General features: G+C 65.2%; 1 protein-coding gene across 1 annotated transcript; it reads right to left on the bottom strand.

Moving 5' to 3' along the window:
* Positions 1 to 6,785: 6,785 nt before the first annotated feature.
* Positions 6,786 to 10,191, bottom strand: ARC (activity regulated cytoskeleton associated protein). Its single transcript, XM_061438458.1, has 3 exons — positions 8,167 to 10,191; positions 7,768 to 7,909; positions 6,786 to 7,556 (listed from the first exon to the last, which is right to left on the bottom strand). Exon 1 carries the CDS (start codon positions 9,976 to 9,978, stop codon positions 8,788 to 8,790), a length of 1,191 nt encoding a protein of 396 aa, XP_061294442.1. The 5' UTR covers positions 9,979 to 10,191; the 3' UTR covers positions 6,786 to 7,556; positions 7,768 to 7,909; positions 8,167 to 8,787.
* Positions 10,192 to 20,899: the final 10,708 nt, after the last annotated feature.

Raw genomic sequence — 20,899 nt, 5'->3', positions numbered from 1 at the left:
CCAGAGGACAGGTCCTGAGTGAGTCCATGAGGAACCAGGCCAGCGTCCCAGCACTGGGCACTGAACCTGACCGTGACCACGGCCTGCAGCTGCGGTCACCTTGTGTACTGCAGGGAACACAGGGCCAGCACCAATGCAAAGCCAGGAAAGGGAAAGGGCTGAATCAGCCAGCACCACCCACCCCAAGGCCCCAGGTGAGGTGTGCGGGGAGGGACCTCTGCAAGGGCGTGGGCGCAGGGCGAGGGCTGCTTGGCCTTCCCAGACAGTGAGGGCCAGGCTGACGTCACCCGGGACCAGGGCGGTGACATCCAGAAGGGGATCGCGGGGAAAGGGAGAGTGTAAGCGACAGCGGGGTGCCCTTGGTGGGGACACTGGAAAAGTCAGAAGGTGGTTTCTAATAACCCCTCCCCCTCCCTGGACCTCCCATCCTGATCTTGAAACCCCAGGGGCCTCTCTCAAGCCTCACCCACCATATCTCACACACACACAGGTGCCCCTGAAACCCATCCATCAAGGATGCTTTGGGTACCACAGCCTGGTTCCCATAGCAACACATAGATGGTGAGGGAGGGGAGAGAGTGGCAATGCAGAGAAACACTTGATCAAGAACAACAACTTACAAAAATGAGCATTCAGGGAGAAATAACCTTGAGGGGCAGCCCAGCCCTGGGCTGAAGGCACCGCTGCCCATCCCTCACACAAACGCACTGGCCAGCGCTGGCCGCAGAATGGCTCTGCCAGCAGAGGACAGGCCCACGCAGCATCCCTGAGTCTGTCATGGGGGTGGCCAGGCCCGGTGTGTGGGAGGAGCGTCCTGGGGGAGGGGGATTCTGCTGTCCAGCGGAAGGCCAGGACTGGAGCAGGGCTGAGGTGTGGGTGGCTCGTCTGGGGTGACTTAAGCTCCGGAACCCCTGGATGGGAGTGAGCATCGGGAGGAGGCTGCCCAGGAGGCAGCCTGCAGAGGAGGAGAGGATTGGGTCTGCGGAGAGCAGCTGTGAGAGGGGGTGGCCAGGCAGAGGGCGAGGCAGCACGTCAGTCTCCAGTGCGGGCTGCACGGGTCAGGGGTGTGGAGGGGCACCCAAAGGGCCTCGAAGACCTGCCGAGGGAGCCAAGGAGGGTGCCAGGGGTGCCAGACAACCTCAGGAGTCAGATCAGGGGGTCATGAACTACAGTCCCGGGTGCGTCCGGGCCCCAGAGCCCCGGAGGAGCGTCCCCAGACTCCCCCACACCGCCCCGTCTGAGAAGCCTCCTTCTGAGATGTCTACCTCAAGCCCGAGGAAGGACGTGGACTCCCGGTCCAGCCTGCAGTGCGGGCGCCCACGGCCCATCTGTTCTTGGTGGGGAAGCCCACACGGCAAGGGGTTTTCCTACATGAGCAGAAAGGAGCAAACCCCGGGCAGGGTCCCGGCAGGAACTCGGGTTTCCTTCTCACCAGGGACGGGACTCCGGGAGGCTAGCTTGCTCCACCAGGGGTCAGAGGAGAGCGGTGTTCATGCCCCCCCAAGGCCAGGCGGGGATCCTTGCCGGGTCCAGTGCCCCTCCCTCCCCGGGCTGTTTCTGAGGCTGAGGATGGACCGGGGTCTCATAGTCTGGGATGCCTGGTCCCCTTTACTGGGAGGCGTTAAGACTTCTGGTCAGGCCCCCCTAGCCAATACCTCCCACAGTGGACAGAACGATGTGGCAGAGGGTCTCTGACCACCCGGCCGACGTCCTCCCCGAGGGCAGGCGCCCTCGTCCCCGTTTCTCCTGAGTGCAGAGACACAGACTAACATTTTCCAGCAGAAATGTACTGAGCACCAGGGCAAAACAGAGACAAGATAATTACGGGGATAACAGAGACTAAAAATAGCCTCCTTCGCAGCCCAGACTCCTGGCACTGGAGAAGCCAGACGAGCCAGCACAGGAGCCAGACCAGGGCTGCCAAGGCGGTGGACCCCTGGCATGCCTGCGGGCGAGGAGCGGGTGCAGGGCAGCGTGGGGACATCCGTGCTCAGGCAACGACTGTCAGGGCCATGAAGGATGGGGAGGAGCCAAGCTGATACCAAGGTGCGGGGGGGGGGTGGGGGAGGTCTCTGCAAGAGGACGACGAGAGCAGGGCTCTGGAGGGTGAATAAGAGTTTGGCAGAAAGTGACAGCTCCCTGCAGAAGGGATGGAGGTGGGGGCACCGTGGGCTGCGTCACGGCTCCCAGTGGGACAGTCGGAAAGGCGGGCAAGGGTGGTGTCAGAGGGGCCTCCAAGGCCACAGTCGGAGCCGTTTGGTGACCCTCGGGGTGGGGGCTCACTTCCTCCTCAGGAAGCCTCTGCATTTGGGGAACAGCCTCTAAGCCAGACTCCAGGCCCGTGGGTACTCTGAGCCCGGGCCTATGCTCCGTGCGGGCTCCATGTGCACCCTTTCCAGCTGAGCCCCAGCTGCCCCCGTGCTCCTTCCTCAGGTCAGGGCCAAGCCTGGGGCTCAGCCAGGACATGGGGAAAGCCTCAGTGAAGGGCACCACGCAGCCCTGACCCTCTCTGGGGCTGAGCTGAGGAGGCTGTGCTTGGAGGTGCCTGAGGCGCGGCCGAGCCCAAGGTCCCAGGCTCCTGCAAGGAGAGCGGGTCAGCGGGAGGATGCATCCTGCCGCAGAGCCAGGTGGGAGGAAACAGCTAATGAGAGCCTGCGGCAGGCCAGGTGCCTCGGGGAGGGAAGGTGGAGGAGGTCTGCCTCTCAGGGATTCTGGAAGGACAGAGCCCAGCAGGGTGGGGAGGGGCCAGAGGGCTGGAGGGAGCGAGGCAGAGGCTGAGGGGCGGGCGGAGAGGAGTGGACATGGAGGTTGGGAGCAGCTGTGAAAACGGGGCTGGGGAGTGGGCGTCACCTTCCACCGCGGGGCCCTGGAGGCTGGCCTGGAGTCGGGACTTCACCCAGAGGTTGCAGAGATGCTTAGAGATCGGGGCTCAGGGCCTTCCCGGTAGTGATTTTATTCTTTCCAGACTGTTTTACTCAGGGAGGGTGTTCCAGAACAACGCAAACCAAATGCAAACACAGGCCCCAGCGTCTCATACAGGGGCACCTCCGGGGGAAAGCATGTATGTGGTGATGGTAAACAGAATGAGAGAAGCTATTTGAAATTCCAGGAAGAAGCAAAACAAGTAGAAGGAGGAAAATTAGCCTTCTAGCCTGGAGGACGCCAGGTCGGGCTAACAGCATGCAACACGAAGTTAGCAGGGAAGGCACGCTGGCCTCCCGGGGAGGGGCGGGGGCTGCCGCTCAGGGACGGGTCATCCGGGACACCGGAAGCCGGTGGGATGACTCGTTCTCTAAGGAGACACGGAGCCCCAGCCAGCTTGCCTGGGAGAGCTGCCATGGGTGGGCAGGGCCCGGTGTGGTCCAGGCCTCTCCTGGGGTCCCCACGGAGACAGGGTTGTCGTGAGGCTGCAAGGCCCGGGCTGGGGACAGAGACGCAGCTCCAGGTGGACACATGGGTGCAGAGAGAAGAGCAAGACTGGCCAGCCAGGGTGGGGGGCTGGGAGAGGGCACCCCTGCCCTGCCCACGCTTCCCACTTTCAGAAAGTCCGCCCCGCTGGCTACTCCACAGCCCTGGGGTCTGGCTCCAGCTTCCACCGCAGCCCACATTGCTCTCCTGGGGCCCCTGAGGTGGCCTGGGGGCAGCCCTGGGGCTCTGGGATCCTCTGCAGGGGTCCGGAGTGGTGAAGACAGGACGGCTAGTGGACGGACAGTGTGATGCCGGTTCAGGGTGACAGAGGGCAGGGGGACCCAGCGGAGGGGCCCAGAGCAGGGGCCCTGGCTGCCTGATCCAGGATGGCAGAGATGCGGAAGAGGCCGTCGGGAGAAACTGCCGACCCCGGCTTCTACTGGGCCTCAGTTTCCCCACCTGTGGAGAGGCCATCCCAGAGAGGAGTGGGGGTGGAGGGCCAGAGGAGCCCCCGCAGCTGCTGCCCCCTGGCGCGGAGGGCTGGGTGCTGGGCTGCCCGGCCTCCTTCCTGGAGGAAACAAGCGGATGTATTCCTCCCGTCCCAGCTGCTGTGGAAGGGGACACCAGCTGGGCGCTCGGCAGGCAGCGTGGGAGAGCCCCTAGGCTGTCTGGCAGGTCTGAGGGGGCCCCTAGCAGGGGAGAAACCAGAAAAGGGGAAGAGGCATGAGAGGAGTCTCATAATTTGGGCCAGTGGGCAGCCAGGGCCCGGGGGGCGATGACTGGTCAGAAGCAGGGGTCATGAGTGGCCAAGGGGAGGGGACAGGGAGGCCAGAAAGCACACTGTCCTCCCGTGGACAGTCCTCTGACCCTCAGCAGGAAGAGGAGTGGCTTATAGCAGCAGCCCTAGTGGCCGAACCAGCTTGGATCTCGAGGTCAGGAGCATCCCTTCAAGAAAGTCATTACTTTGAGCATCTTCCAGGAGGTAGGCCTGGAAGACAGGGAGTCCAGGGTGGGTCCCTGCACCCCCGAGCCTCGGATCAGGGCAGGCCTGGAGCGTACTTCACGCCTTGGACCCAGAGTCACTGTCCCCCCGCCCCCTGCAGTTAGGTGTCCCTCTGGAATTCTCAGGTGGATGAGCTACTGGCTGTGCACCCCCCACCTCAGGGCACAGAGAGTCTATGACACCCCTGGGCAGCCAGCGAAGTCACAGGCAACAAGACCTATCCTGCCGGCCCATGAAAGCCCACTGGGGGCACAGGCTTGGCTGGGCCTGGGGGCAGCCACACCCAACGTGCTGAGCCTACCCTGGCCGGCACCCTGCCCTCACATCCTCACATCAGCTCTGCAGGTCGACTCGATTTTATAGAAAGAGAGGCCCTGGGACTTGAGCCCCAGCCCACCCGGCTCAGAAGCCCCCCACCAAGCTGGGCGTGCAGGGTGGGCCCCTGGGGCAGCCCTGCCCCCAGTCCCATCTCTGCCCTTCCAGCTCCAGCTTCCCTGCCAGGGAGGGAGGAGATGAGACCAGGGCCTGAGGGGTCTGGATGGGCAGGACGGTGGGGGTGGGGGCAGGGAGCACTCTGTCCAGGGGCCTGGGCTGGGGGATTCTCCAGGGCGGCTGGAGGTCCCACTCCCCTGCCCGGGCCAGCCCACTCCACTCCGCCCTCCCGCCTCTTTTCTCGGGACACAAAGACACAGAGCTGCCTCTCAGATTACTGCGAGTGTTCAGCTTGCCTGTTCTACAATCATCCAATTACAGACAGGAAATTCATATTAAAAGGAAAAAGGGCCCAGAACACCCAGCTTCTGATGCGAGCAGGAGTAGGTCTCCCGGAGAAATGACTGACTCTCAGGCATCACCATGGTGCCCAGCCCCCTGTTCCTGCCGATTTCCTTCCCCATTCTTGTCAGCACTCTGAGCGTTTGAAAGGAATAAAGGAGGAGAACAGGGAAGAGGCGGCCTTCACCGAGGGCGTCACACCGGGCACCCGCTCGGTTCTGCGTGCACGGTGACGGCGTTCCTGGCAGCGGGTGGTTCTCGACGCTCCCGTGTGCTTCCAGCCTTCCCGGGTGGCCCCTGCGTCCCCGTGGGCGCCGTCCTCTCAGCAGGGGCGGCCGTGCCCGGCCTCCCACCCCACCCAGCAGAGCAGCCCCTTCCGAGGGCAGGGCCGGCCCTGGCAGGCCACAAGGGCCTGCCGACGACCACGGCAGCTGCGAGGCTGGGAGGGGGCTTTTACCACCAGCCTGGCTGGGGCGAACCTGTACACCTGTACCTGAATGCCTGTCCCAGGCGTTCCGTCAGACCCTCATCCCCGAGAGGTCCTGAGGGTCTGTTATGAGTACGACAGACATTCCGTATCAGACAACTGGAACTAAAGATCAAGGGAGATTATCTGGGTGGGCCGGGGTCCATCAGTTGAAAGACCTGAAGAGCAGAGCTGAGCCTTCACCAGAGGAGACGTCCCATGCCCAAGGGGCCCCCCTGCCCTGCAGACTCGGGGCTGGCCCTGCAGTCCCACCAGCCGGTGAGCTGATTCCTCGACACAAACCCCTTTATGTCCACCTCCCCAGGCTTGCTTCTCATCCCACGCTGCCTGGTGGAGGGGTCTGAGCCGCCCCACCCACAGGCCACCTGCCCATCTCCGGTAAGGACCTGGCGTCCTCCAAGAAGGCAGGTGTGTTACGGCTTATGTGCGCAGTGTGGACCGTCTAAGGTCTCGAGCCCACAATGGTTTTAGTGATGGCTTCTCTGTCTGCAGACCAGGAATGTGAGGCTCTTCACTTTCCAGTATTCACTGGAAAGACTGATGCTAAAGCTGAATCTCCAATCCTTTGCCCACCTGATGCGAAGAGCTGACTCATTGGAAAAGATCCTGACACTGGGAAAGATTGAGGGCAGGAGGAGGAGGCGGCAGAGGATGAGATGGCTAGAGAGCATCACCACCTTGGGAGATAGCGAAAGATGGGGGAGCCCGGCGTGCTGCAGTCCACAGGGTCGCAGAGTCGGACACACCTGAGTGACTGAGCAACCTGAGGCTCAGAAAGATCAAGCTTAAGACCCTGCAGCCAGGACTCACCAGGGTCTTCTCGCAGCAGGGACCTTCCCCAATTCTCATGGGTCCACACCCTGAGAATCCCCTCTGGGCCCACAGGCCTCTGGGCAGGCGTAGTCCTGGCAGCAGATGCGTGTCTGGCACCCCCGCCAGCCCCCTCCCCCAGCGTGTCCCACACCTTGTCGCCCACTCAGCGTGAATGTCAGTGGCTCTGGTGTTCTAAGATGGCCAGCCGTACCCCTGGGTTCCAGGGTCCTGCCACCCTGAGCGGCCTCCCTCTGTAGGCGCCCTCCGGCCGGCAGAGAAACAGCAGCACACACACACTAGTAAGTTTCAGTGTTTTATTAACAAAGTCTTAGAAAAAGCGTCTGTCTTCAGGTGAGGTGGCAAGGTGGACATGGCCTGGCCTGACAGTCGAGGCTTGATCCACAGCGGGCAGGGACTTGACCACACCCCCCTGAGGACCTTGGGGCCTCCCCGTAGCCTGCGCCAGGAGAGCAGGTTATGGCTTATATGCAAAAATAAAATCTGGGGCGGGAGGCGGCGCTGGCAGGACGCAGGACGGAGGGGCTGGCAGAGTTTCCTGCGGGAGCTGGTCTCCTGAGTCTGGGAGCCCCCAACCAGGCCTGCTTGGGCTGCAGACACAGGTGGCCGGCCAGCACCAGGGTGTTGGTGGCTGGGGCAGTGGGGGTCCGGGCCAGGCCGCAGCAGGGCTTGGCAGGGAGCCTGAGTGAGCCCCAGGGGCAAAGGTTTCCGGGCCTCCTGGGGCTGGGCCTGGGGCCACCGGGCAGGGGCGGCCGTGGCGGAAGCTCTGGCAGCAGAGGATGGCCGCGCAACGGGCAGGGGCTCCGGGGTGGGAGCCAGGCCAGGCCCGGGAAGGCGGCAGCCCTGGGGGCGGGCGGGCAGTGGGCAGCCAGCGGGGCGGGCATAGCGGCAGGCCCTGGCCCTCACACTGGCCCCTCTTCACCACCAGCTCTCTGTTGGGCCCCCTCCTCTGGTCTCAGGCTTCTCCTCTCGTGCAGGCAGCTTGTAGGGGGAGAGGACAAGGGACAGTGCCGGGCACAGCAGCAAAGGCTCCGCTACATGGAGCCTGGAGACCTGAAAGGAAGGAAGACACAGGTGGTCAGGGACTCAGGGACCGCCAGGGCGGGGCGGGGCGGGGCAGGGCTGACCTCTCAGAGAGCAAGCCCTTGGGGTCCTGGGGGGCTATTTCTCAGCTAGGCCAGAGGACTGGGGGCCTGGGGCCAGGGGCTGGGGGGAGCTGGGGGGCCCTTGGTGAGGACAGCCAGGGGCGGGGTCCCCTGCATACCTGTCGTCACTTTCCTGGCTGCAGAGGCCGGCTGCTGCCTCAGCCGGCTGGAGGACTCAGGCCCCAGGGGACCTGCCGCCTGCCATGGGTGAGTCATCGCGCGGGGCTCTGTCCCTCTCCAGGCTGGCGTGAATCACTGGTGCTGTGGGGAGAGAAAACACAGGGCCCTGTGAGAGCTGGGTCAGCAACCTCCCCCAGCCCTGCTCCCCACTCCAGCCCCCTCCCTGACCCCTGAGATCTCCCCTCCGCACCACCCCAACCCCATCCCAGCAGCTAATTTATGGGGATGCCAGGGGCTCTGAGCCTCCATGGGCTCACCTGGGGTGGGGTGGGCTTCGCCCAGGGCCCTCCCAACCCTATGGTGCCCCCTGGTGGTGGTGCCAAGGGGCAGGGGCTCACCTGAGGGGCCAGGAGGCACCAGATCGCCAGGTCTGTTGCCACTGCGGCGGCTGCTGCTGCTGCTGTGTCTTAAGCTTGGGCTCTCCTCCAGGGGGAGGGAGCCACACTGCCCAAGGCTGGCCAGCTGCCCCAAGAGGCAGCAGGGGTGCCAGCCGGTCACGGCGACTGCCAGGAGAAGTAGCTTCCCTGAAGCCCAGGCTCCGGGGGCACCAGTGGCCCCTGAGCTTCTGCTCTGGGGTGTTCCTTGAGCTGGGTGCACGCCAGCCTGTGCCATCTGGACACTGGGTTTCTGAGTGCCCAGAGGGCCCAGGCATTGAGCAGGATGAGGAAACTGTCATGGCCTGAGAGTATGGAGGGCGGGGTTGCTGACTCAGGCCAGTCCACCATCGGGGAAGACAGACGCAGGGAGGGTGAGGGCTGGGTCTGCAAGGAAGGGAAGCCCCTTGGCTGTCTGGGGGACACTGCCCGCATCTGGGTCACGCGTGTCTGTTGGAGTCGGGCTAGGAGGCTGAGGTGAGCGTCCAGCCGCACGAGGAGACTGAGGGCTCCCCTGCAGGGGCGGGCCACTCTAAAGTCCCGGCGGGCAAGGGCCACGGGCGGGCAGGCGGGGCCCAGCACCCTCTACTCGGGCTGAGTCCGGTCGCTGGCTACGGACTCGTTGGTGAGGGCGGGCGTGAGGGACTCGGCCTCTTCCTCAGCTGGCGGGTGGGGGCCAGTGGGCTCGGCCGCCGGCTCCAGGCCGTCCTGCACCTCCATGCCCTTCTGGATGAGCTGCTCCAGGGTCTTGGGCAGTGGGGGCCTTAGGAAACGCTTGAGCTTGGGCTGCAGGGTGCCCACCACGTACTGGATGATCTCCTCCTCCTCAGCGTCCACATACAGCGTCTGGTACAGGTCCCGCTTGCGCCACAGGAACTGGTCCAGTGGCTCGCCCTGCTTCTGCGGCAGGTCCAACTCCCGCTGGATGGCCTCCCGGGACAGCGTGCCCTCACTGTACTGCAGGAACTCCTTCTTGAACTCCACCCAGTTCTTCACCGAGCCCTGCTTGAACTCCCACCACTTCTTGGCCGGCCCGTTCATGTGGTTCTGGATCTGAGACAGCCAGTACTCCTCGGAGCCACCCACCTGGCGCAGGTAGTCCTCCAGGTGGCTGAGGAACTCCCGCGGGTCCTCGAAGACCTGCGTGTCCACGCCAGGGCTCAGCTGCCCGTCCTCCCCCGGCCCCCAGGGCGGGTACTGCTGGGCTTCCACTTCCTCCTGCCCAGGCAGCTGGCCGGCAGCCGGTGGAGAGGTAATGGCATAGGGGCTGACAGTGTAGTCGTAGTTGTCTGCCTCCTGGCAGTAGCTCTCGGGACCCCCGACGCCCACGGAGACGGTGTGGCGCGCTGGGTCGCTGCCCACCGGGTACTTGCCGCCCCCGGACTCCAGGCGGTCAGCCCACCTCTCCAGCCGGTAGAAGACCTCCCGCCACACGTGCATCTCCCGCTTGACCCAGCGCTCCAGGTTGGCAATGGTCTCCTGGCAGCGGCTCAGGCAGGCCTTGATGGACTTCTTCCAGCGCTGCGAGTCGCTGGTGGGCACGTACCCATCCAGGTTGCTCTCCAGCTTGCCCACGGACCGGTGCAGCCCCTTCAGCTCCCGCTCCACCTGCTTGGACACTTCAGCGAGCAGGTGCCGGTGGGTCCTCCGCACGTGCTCCAGCATCTCCGCCCGGCACTTACCGATCTGCAAGATCACGTTGGGCTTGGCGGCCGGACCGCTGCGGGGCCCGGGGTAGGCGTGGAGGCCGCCGGTCGTCCTGTGGTCCAACTCCATCGGCTTGCAGGTTGCGGCGGGGCTCGCTCGGATAGGCGGGAGAGGGAGGCTGCAAAATCCTCTTGGGGATGGCGAGGGGCTGCTGGGGGCCGGCTGCGCGGAGCTGCGAGGCGCGGCGGACGGGTCCCGCGGAGGAGCGGCCGGTCCCGGTTGGTCGCGGCGGCGGCGGTGGCAGCGGCGGAGCGGGAGGACTCAGCGCCCGAGCTCTGCGCTGAGGCTCGGCCGCCGGCTCTTTATGCCGCCAGCGCGGCCCGTGGGCGGCCCCGTCGCCGAGCCTCGGCTCCGATTGGCCCGGGCGCCGGCTCCCCGCCCGCGCCCCCAGCTTGCCGGCCCGCCTTCCCGCGCCCACGCGCGCTCCCGGCGGAGGGAGGACCCACCCCCTGCACACCCGGCGGCCCGGGGTGACTAATGCGCTCGCTCGCGCCGCCCCCTCCCCGACCCATTCAGCCCGTGGGGACCCAGGGATGGAGCTGGGCACGGACCGCGACGCCCCCTCAGCCAGCGCGGGGCCCGGAGGCCAGGTGAGCGCCCCGGGGCCCCCACCCGGAGCTAAGGAGGAAGCCCCTCTCCCGGGCCCCTCCCGGCTTGCTCCTCCAGTGACTGCCACCTCCTGCCTGCGGGGGGGCTGGGGGGTGGGGTGTGGGAGGAAGTCCTGGGCCACCGGCGCAGGCCCTGACCTTGCCCAGCCCGGGTCTGCAGGACATTCAGCCACAGGTGAGACCCAGCCGCCACCACGGCACTCGGACCCTCTTCCCTGATCTGAAGACCTTGAGGCATGTTCGTGCACACACACACTCACAGGTGTCAGGTGTGAGTCCCGACGTGGCCTGATCCCTCTGTCCCTGCCCTGGAGCCCCTGAATCCAGGCCTGGAGCTGGCCCTGCGCCCTGTGTGAGGGGCACACACCCAGGGCTTGGCTCCCCCGGCTCCCCTGGCCATGGAGTGGGTGTGTGTGTGCCTGGCTGGCAGTAGCTGGGCATGACCGCCTGTCACCGCACTCCCAGGTCTTTGCTGAGGCCAGGACTTCTTCACTTGGTGCCTCCAGGGACACCTGGAGGCTGCTTTCAGGGGGCAGGAGGTGGGGCAGACGGAGGGGTCCTGCCTCCCACTGCAGGGTGTGGCCCCTGAACCCCCAGGGCACAACCAGAACTGGTCAGAAGCTCCAAGACTTCTAGGAGGATGGAGGTGGGGGGTTGGGGGAGGGGGGAGGGTGCTGGCAGCCTGATGCGGTTGGAGGCTGAGAACCAAAGCACCATATACCATATAAGGAACGGGGCTCCGGAAGCTGAGATTCCCTCCAGAGGGAGGTCCCTTCTGCCTCCCTGGCAACAGTGTGGGGAAGGGACGTGCCCCTGGATGCCCGAGACAGATGGCTGTGGTCCCAGGTCCTCTGCAGTTCTACGGGCACAGGTGGCACACATTGCCCGCAGCCACGCACCACTGCCTGTCCAGATGCCTTCCCTGCAGCCAGCGCCCTCACACACACACTGCACACTCACCCCTCCCCCATATAGACACTCATACCTCCCACCTGCCCATCCTCCCCCCATCCAGTCATCCCTGTCTGTCCACACCTACCCCCTCATGCCAGGCCCACCCGCCCCCAGCGTCTTGCTCACACGCGCGAGGGCGCACGGGCGCCCACGCTGCAATCCCCCCTTTGGGCCCCCCCGGAGGCCCCTGCTGTCCTGGGAGCACCCCTCAGAGCCAAGCTGCCACCTCCTTTCCCACTCTAAGCTTTCTCCCCTAGCCAGGAGGAATGTCTCCCTGGCAGAAACTCCCCCTGAATCGCGCTCCTGGCATTTCTAATTAAAGGCAAGTGGGTGAGCAGAGAGGGAGCAGGGTGGGGAGTGGGCCAGCCACTGCCAGAACAGGAATCCCGGGGCTGGAGGCAGTAGGATGTCTGTGTGCGTGAGCGGGCCTGGTCACCGCCGCCGGAGTGGGGCCATGAGCCTGCGACCACATCTGAGGGCCCTGGTCAGGAGAAGCCTGCGGCGAGCCAGCCAGGCAGGGACTGCGTGTGTGCACCTGTGTGCTCGTGCATGTGTGTGTGTGTGTGTACACCTGCGTGTGGCGGGGGTGCCAGAGCCAGCACCTGAGTGACCAGTGGGGGATGGCTGGTCAGCCCTCAGTCTACAGAGGCCCTGTGGCCCCCAAGCCGTGGGGCGGCTGGGGCAGGAGGCTGGAGGTGGGCATCCCCTCTGTGGGCAGGAGAGCGGGTCTCAGGGCAGCCTGGCAGGCGAGCTGGCCTCGACCCTGGCCCTCGGTGGCCCCTCTGCCCGGCCTGCCGTGGGCGCGGGGGGTGCTGCACAGAGGCTGCGCTCACGAGGCCGCTGTGACAGGTGATGGGCCGCAGCCGCTGCTCCGGGAACACTTAATCGCTGCCCAATTATCGCCCCAGAAGCCCTCAGCACACCCCCGCGCTGCAGCCTCAGGCTCCATTCTCCCGCCGCCTCCGGAGAGGAGGCCTGGCCAGCTCTGTGCTTAGGGGGGCTGCCCCGGCATCCCCTGTCCTCAGGGCTGAAGGCCTCCAGCTCTAGCCCACCCAGAGCAGGCCGGCTCAGGCTGAGGAGGGGCGGGTGCAGCGGGCAGCCGGGGTGTGCAAGGACTGAGTGGGGCCCAGCCCCCCACCCCCGGCTCTCAGAGCCCAGCTGGGCGGCTGTTCCTCAGGCCTGGCAGCTCCTGAGGCCTCACCTGCTCCGGACGGAGGTGGGTGAGCTGGGGAGGCTGGGTCTGCCCAATGTGAGGGTCCGGGCAGCCCCCATTCCAGCCCCTGCGGGTTCTAACACCCCACCCCCAGGGCTCGGGGCTCCCAGCCCCCATGGCTGCTCTCCCGATGCTGAGACCCTTGTTTCAGCCCCGGGTCTCCTCACCCTCTCCAGCCAGCCACCCCTCCCCTCCCTGCAGCACCTGCCTTTCCAGGACTGCTCCATGATCAGGTTGACCAGGTTCCGTCCCCAGGGTACACACCTACCTCTGCAGACCCATCAGAGCCGGGCCCAGGCCCCACAGGCACAGGGGCACTCCTCCGCGGGGCGAGGTGGGACAGGCTGTTGGGCCCGGGCCTCCCTCCTTGCCCCTCTTCCGGGGTCTGGGGTGCGTTTTGGGAGCCAGGCTTGGCCTGCCTCTCCAGCAGGGCCTCAGCCGCCGCCCTGCAGACTCGCAGCCTCTCATCAGCCCGCAGTGTGGGCACAAGCATCTGCAGGCAGAGCTCCCGCTGTCATGGACCCCCTGGGCCCAGGTCACTGCCTCCTGCGGCGGGGAGGGGGGCTGTGGAGGGAAAGCCGCGGCGTCCCCGGAGCAGCCGTCAGCCACCCACTCTCACCTGGCCCTTCCTGCCCAGCTTTGGCCTGGAGTCCAGGTGCCCGCCCTCCACGTGTGCCCGCCACCCGTCCTGCCAGCCGGTGGGGCCTCCTCCTGCCTCCTGCACCTGCCTGCCCATTCGTTTGTCATTCCCGGCCCGGCTGTCCCGGTGCCCACCCTGGCCAGCACTGCTGCCGGCCCCTCGCCCTAAACCAGGTACGAACCCAGGTCTCCCGCACTTGCTGCTTCCCTCTTGCTCAGCCAGGCACTTAGAGCCGAGAGCCGGGTGTGACGGCGGCCCCAGAACACCGTCCGCACCCTCACAGCTGAGCCACGGAGCCCGAAGCCGGCCTGGCACAGAGCGTGCGTGCGCAATGGGTCGTGGAGCGGGCGAGATAGTGGGCCCTTCTCCCTCCCTTTCTGGTTAGGAGACAGTTGGTGGTTGCCCACGTGAACCTCAACTGTCTGTCTGTAAAGTGGGCTGACGGTGCCAGGGCCTGGGGTCCAGTGAGGCCGAGTGCTGGTCCTCTTGCCTGACCTGGTCCCCACCCGAGAACGCCCCCCTCGTCCTGAGTCCTGCCGAGAGCCTCCCGTAGGAGCGTCACTTCCGGGATCTGGGAGGTGGGAGGTGGTTGGAACCCCTCCCTGTGGCCCCTGGGGGGAGCGCCCATGTCCCCGAGGCAGTGGTGGGGCCAGAACACCTGCCCGGGCTCCAGCAATGAGGCCGAGCAGAGGCCCTGGGGACAGCCGGCTGCACGGCCTGGGGCTCGAGCCCAGGCAGCCTGGAGGGCACTGCCGGTCCAGCCACGGTCCCGAGCCCAGCTGCGGGGGGCCGGGCCGCGGAGAGGCCGGGACAGCGGGTGGGGACCCTGGACATGGGGGCAGAGCTGGGCCCTGGAGGAGCACATCCACTGGGAAACGGAGGCACAGAGAAGGGAGAGCCGCTGGGGCTGGTGGTCTCCTGCCTGGGGAGACGATCTCCCTCATCTCACAGAGGCCCTGAGCCGGAAGGCGAACGCTGGGGTCCCTCTGCTCTGCGTGCCTGCGGGGGGCCTGTTGCAGCAGAGCCTCTGGGAGGGCCCAGGAGGCCAGGGCAGGAGCTCCGGGGGATCCGGCATGGGCTGACCTGAGACAGGAGTGACCCTGAGCAGGGGGCTGGGCCCAGCCTGGGGGCCGGGGTAGGCAGCGGGCGCTGGACCATGTGGGGACGGGGGGAGGGGGCTGAGCTGCTCCCTGAGCTGCGGGAGCGTTTTTTCTTTCCTGTCCCGCCCCTCCTCCAGGGCTTCCTCTCCTCTCCCAGTTGGCAGGGTGTGTGCTGCGTCCTGTCCCCGGAATAGGCAGCCTCACACTCCAGACCCTCCTCCCTCCTCGCCAAGGAAAGTTCTGCATTTTCCTGACAATACCAGCCTGGTAGGGCCTCCCTGCATCCTCCAGGCCAGGGCCCCAGCAGGGGCCATGGGCAGGGCGGGGCGGGGCCCGTCCTCAAGGGACACTCTTTCCTTGCCACCCCCAGCCGTTGCGCAAGGGAAGGCAAAGCCCCCAGCGAGAGGGTCCAGGGCTGCTCCAGGCCCCTCCGCAGGGAAGCCAGAGCCGGGACAGGCTGGTGAGAGGGCGTGGGGACGGTCTGCTGGCTCCCCAAGGCGCTAGGTGCGTCCTGCATGACCGGGGGTGGGCCCCCTCAGCACCCGCCTCCCGGGCTCAGTTTCCTCACCCGCAGAGTGGGTCCAGCCATCGCTGCCCTGCTTGGCTGTGAGGTGAGTCAGTCAATCAAGCGGCACTTCCGTAGCCTGGCTTGGCCGGCACCGAGCAAGGTGGGGTGGTGGGGAGGTGCAGGTCACCCATGAAATAGGGCCACCGCCGTGAGCCCCCACACAGTCCCCAGAGGACACCGGGCTGGGCATGGCCTGAGGCATGCTGCCCACGGGGCCACTGCCCTTGGCACTGGGCCGCCAGCTGGCGGCACCTCCGCTCAGAGGGTCAGGCCCTTCAAGGAGCAGCCGCGGCGTCCAGGGTGCCTGCCGGGGAGTCGGACAGGTGGGGCCTGGGGAGCAAGGCTGTGTGGCTTTGCTGTTGGGAGCTGGAGAATGGGGCCAGGAGGCAGAGGTGTGGGGCAGGAACACCGGCCAGGGCCGAGGACACCCCTGTGCCTGCCGCTCGCTGGCCAACCCCCCGCACGGCAGCTGGAGCCAAGTGTCCCCTCTGCTGGGCAGGCGCCCTGGCCGGGAGCTGGGCACCCCCTTTCCGCACCCCACCCCCACTTCTCCTCGAGGCGTCTCAGGGTGGCGTCCTGCGGACCCCTTGACCCCACTGACCCCGCCATCCTCGGCGCCCTGAAGGGTGGACAGCCGTGGAAGGTGGGGAGGAAAAGGGCACTGGGCTGCTGGGCACGCTGGTCCGCACAAGGCCTCGGCCAGCCAGCTGCCCACCACACCACCTTGTTCAAGTGACGGAGGTCTGTCCAGTGTCAGAAGCTAAGCACAGAAGCTCAGCCAGGCTCACGGGGCATCTACATCCCAGCCCAGAGTCACCACCTCCAGGAAGGCTCCCCGGGCTCCCGGTGCGTGAGCCTCGTCTGCCCTGGGCCCCTGTTGGAGCCCCTGAGCGCAGCATCCTCCCACCTGTGCAGTTTGTAGGTGTGTGTGAGTGAGCGTCAGAGTGTGAGAGTGTGTCAGTGTGTCAGTGCGTGTGCTTCCTGATCTCTCTGGACGAGGCGTGCTCCAGCTGGCCAACGGCCAGGCCCTGAGCTTGCTCTAGACACACGGAGTGGACAAAACGCCCTGCTCACTGCCCGAAGAGACTCTGCCTGCTCAGCGGTGCGCCCACACCCCAAGCGTGCTGGGGCCAGCAGCCCAGCGGGGTCCTGCGGGGCGGGGACGCCAGAGAGTGAGCAGGACGACAGGGGTGCGGGGGAGGTGGGAGGGCCGCTCTGAGAGCTCATGTAGGGGGTCAGGATGAGAGCAGAGCCGGCTCCGGGCGGGGGGCTGGGGGATTGGAATCGTGCAGCCGCCCCCTCCCCTCTGCCCACTGCGGCACAGCCGGGCTGCGCACAGCCCCCACCGCCTCCCTGGACCCCCAGGGGCCCAGCAGAAACCCTGAAGGTGGCTGGGCCCTCAGCCAGGATGCGGGGTGCACTGCCAACCGGCCCAGGGAGATGTCCCCAGAGCCGGGTGCCTCAGACGCCCGTGCCAGGGAGCGGGTGGTGGCCGCTGCTCTGCCGTGCTCTGCGTTCCCATTTACATCTCTGAGCCAGCGCAGTGCGCCAGCCTCCACCACTCAGTTCCGGGGCCATAAAAGGAGTGGGGCTGAGAATAGCTCGCTGTGACGCGGGGAGCTTCCCCACGCAGGTGCAGGCGGCGCCGCAGGCGGGCGGAAGGCAGGCTCTGTCCCAGCTCCGCCCCCGCACGCGGGAAACGGTGGCGGCCAGCCCGGAGGAGGCCCAGGGTCCCGCCTCCATTCTCCCTGTAGCCTCTCCTTTCCTGCCCCTGGGGCTGGGGCCTGAGCCCCCTTCCCTTGAAGCCACCCGCACCACGCGCGCGTCTCGTCCACGCCCCCGGTCTGGCCGAGGCCTCTCCTGGGCTCCTGATCCACAGTTGCACGCCTGGTGCAGCTGCAGGCCCCTTGCCCGCCGAGGCTGGCATCGCCCCACTCCCCGCCCTGGGGTGTGGTGCCTCCCTGTCTGCTGCCGGCCTCTCAGATGCCAGTCACGGCCGCAATGACCTCTGGCCCCAATCTCCACCCGGCCTGTCCACGGCTCAGCCGCGCCTCCCTGGGCCTCTGTCTCCGGGGCACCGTCTGTGCCCTCTGGCCCTGTGCCCGGCCGTCACTGCCAGGCAGCTCTTACCAATTCTGAATAAAGGGTCTGTGCTTGTGTTCTGCCACAGACCCCACCCGCTGCACAGCAGTCCACCTGCCAGGGCCCCCATCCTGGTTCGGGGGTCTCTCTGGAAAGAGGGTCGACATGGAAGGCGTGTGGGAGACAGGGCCTCAGTGCGTGCCGAGCATCTCCCTGCGCCTTGGAACACAGCTGGGTGCTCACTGTCACCCATTTTACAGACGGGGAGCTTGAGGTGCAGGGAGGGTAGGGGATGAGCTTGGGGAACCAGCTGGTGAGCACATGACTGAGTCTCCTGGCCCCAAGGCCGATCCCCATCCTGCCATCTGCCACCACTGGCCAGGTGCAGGGTCAGGCTACCCGGACACCCTCTGAGCCTCAGTTTCTTCAGCTGATGGGCAGGTGGCCCCTCGGAGGTTCAGGGTAAGGGGCTGGTTGGCAGGACAGCCGACACACAGCCCATGTTCCGCGTTCTTGGTCCTGAGTTCTGTGTGTGGATCTGGAGGTGCTCCCCAGGGTGTGGGGGCCACAGCAGTGGGAGGCGGGGCACTCGGGGGAGGGGCTGGTGACCTCCGTGACCTGCACACAGCACGCCTGCCTCCTGGCCTGGGGACACCGGTCCGACCCCCACAGGCCAGGGTAGATCCCGGACCCCTGGGCTCTCCCTGCCGCCCTGGCACAGTGCCCCCTCCCCGCTCCCTCCCTCCCTTTCCTGGCTGAGCTCCAGTGGGAGGGTCAGAAATAAACCAACATGGTCGAGGAGTGCACAGCCCAGACCATCACGGGCGCCCCCACCCTCCCCCCACTGCATGGGTTCTCAACACACACTTGCCCGTCCCTGCCCACACAGCCTGGGGATCAGGGCCCTGCTGGGGTTGGGCAGCACGTCAGAGGATGGGCCCCTGAGAGAGGGACTGGGCCTGGGGCCAGGGCCTGAGGGCGCAGGCCAGGCTGGGCCAGCTGTCCCGGGCTGGGTGCCGCCCACCGGCTCTGGGAGCAAGCCTGTCCCCACCCACCCGAGTGCTGGCCCCGGCCCATGACTGCCCTGTGGACAGGGTGCTCCCTGCAGGGAGGGAGCCCTAGGACCCCTCAGGTCTCGGGTGGAGGCTCTCCCTGCTCTGCTGGGGCCGCCACACCTCCCACCACCCCCGCCTGTGTGTGGCACCCACTGGCCCCAGCCCCTCAGTCCTCCTGCAGACAGTGGTCATTGTTGGCGCGTCCTTGTCCACCTCAAAGGAGGCCAGCCCTCCTGGGGGCACCTGGGCTGGGGCTGGGGAAGAACCCTGGGGGGACTGGAGAGGAGGGGAGCAGGAGGGCCCAGGTATGGCCTCTGGGGGCAGTGGTCCATTCCCCAATCCAAGGTGAGGATAGGGTCCAGCGCCCTGGGTTGCCCCCCACCCTCTCCAGCCTCAGTGCCCCATGTCCACAGACACAGACCATCTGAGCTGAGAAGCAGGGCCTTTCCACAGACCCCCGGCCCCCGCGGCAGGCCTGAGGGCCACTCCTCTAAGGGCCCTGAACAGACCACTTCCTGGCAGGGGTCTGCACTAGCTCCCCACCCTCGGCCCTGACAGTGCTGCCCACCCCAGAACCAGGCTGTCCTGGGGCCCCACGTGCCCCCACAGGGGTGCCTCAGGGGCTTGGCTCCCTCAGGGTTGGGGTAGAGCCTGGAGATCTGGGGAGCCAGAAGGCAGCCCCACCCCTGCAGGGTCAGGACCCCCAAGTGCGGCCCTCCTTCCCAGGCCCTGCTCCCCACCCAGCTCAGCCTGGGACCTATCCAAGCCAGCCCATCACCAGAGCGGACTCGTCCGCCCAGGAGCTTACCACCCACTGCCCGTGTCCATGGGCAAGAGCAGTGTGGGGAGCCATCCATCTCCAGCCGCCCCAGCCCCTGCCGGGGGAGCTGGGTGGAAGCAGGCCCTCCATCTACCATCTAAGCACCGCCTGAGGAGCTGTGCCCCCTGAACTGGGCAGGCAGACTTTCCTAGATAAACATAAAATGTCATGTCAGGAGCCCGCATCTCAGTGTCTCCCCTGGCAATATGAGAGGGAGCCTGGGGAGGCAGGAGGTGGCTTCCTGGAGAGCCATCCCAGACAGGCCTGCAGGCTTACCCACCACGTGTGGCCCCTGGTGCCACCCTCAGCAGGAGGCATTCATTTAAGATCCATGGCCCAGGCTGTCTTTGCTTCTTGCCCCTTGACGTTCCAGTCACGCGCCCTGCTTGTCGCTATGCCCTGCAAAATTGAGGAAATCAAGGACTTCCTGCTCACGGCCTGGCGCAAGGACGCCAGGTCTGTCAAGATCAAGAAAAATAAGGATAATGTGAAGTTGAAATTTTGATGCAGCAGATACCTTTACACCTTGGTCATCACAAAGAAAGAGAAGGCAGAGAAGCTGAAGCAGTCCCTGCTCCCAGGTTTGGCAGTGAAAGAGCTGAAATGAACCACATATCCTGCTTTGAACTGTATTAAAAATTTTTAAATTCTCAAAAAAAAAAGATCCACAGCCCACAGTCCAGGCTCTGAATTCCAAGTGTCCCACTTGTAAGTTGTGTAATCATTGTCACACCACTGTCTCCATGGCCAGCACCACCACCAGCACCACCATCACCGTCATCACCACCACCATCACTGTCATCACCATCTCTACCACCACCACCACCACCACCATCACCACCACCATCACTGTCATCACCATCTCTACCACCACCACCATCACCACCACCATCACTGTCATCACCATCTCTACCACCACCACCACCACCACCACCACCACCATCATCACCACCATCACTGTCATCACCATCTCTACCACTACCATCACCACCACCACGATCATCACCACCACTATCATCACCGTCATTACCACTATCACCATCACCACCACCACTATCATTACCGTCATCACCACTACTATCATCACCACCATCACTGTCATCACCATCACCACCACCACCATCACCGTCATCACCATCTCTACCACCACCACCATCACCACCATCACCACCACTATCATCACTGTCATCACCACTACCATCACCATCATCACCATCTCTACCACCACCACCACCACCACCACCACCACCACCACCATCACCACTACCATCACCATCACACTACCATCACCACCACCATCACCATCACCACCACCATCACCACCATCTCTGCCACCACCACCATCATCACCATCACCAGTACTATCACCATCACCACCACCATCACCCTCACCATTCCCAGTGGGAGTCAGTTCAGGTCTCTGTAACAAAACACCACTGACTGGGCAGCTTAAACAACATTTATTTCTTTCTTGCAGCTCTGGAGGCTGGCAAGTCCAAGATCAGGGTGTCAGTCCATCAGGTTTCTAGTGAGAGTTCTCTTGGCTGGTAGATGGCTATCTTCTTGAAGTGTTCTCACAAGGCCCTTTCTTGGTTTGTGAGAAAGGGGAATTGAGAGCCATCATCCTCTTCTGATATAGGCATTAGTCCTATTGGAAAAGGGCCCCACTCTTATAACATCATCTAACTTCAATTACCTCCTGAAAGCCCTATCTCTGAACACTGTCATGCTGGGGCTTCATCATATGAATGGGGGAGGGACACAGATCAGTTCACATCACCTGCCATCCTCAACATCGCCACCACCGATACAACCACCATCTCGCCAACCACCACACCATTGACACCATGCATTCCTCATTGCCCCATGCGCCACCACCAGTGCCCTGGCCACCATGCCACCTTCATCCCCGCCTTCTTCCATCCGGGTGCTCTAACTGCACCACAGACA

This window comes from Bos javanicus, chromosome 14, assembly GCF_032452875.1.
Source record: "Bos javanicus breed banteng chromosome 14, ARS-OSU_banteng_1.0, whole genome shotgun sequence".
In the NCBI taxonomy this organism is placed as follows: domain Eukaryota; kingdom Metazoa; phylum Chordata; class Mammalia; order Artiodactyla; family Bovidae; genus Bos; species Bos javanicus.
Note: the sequence above shows the minus strand (reverse complement) of the source record. Positions and strands in the feature narration are given on the sequence as shown.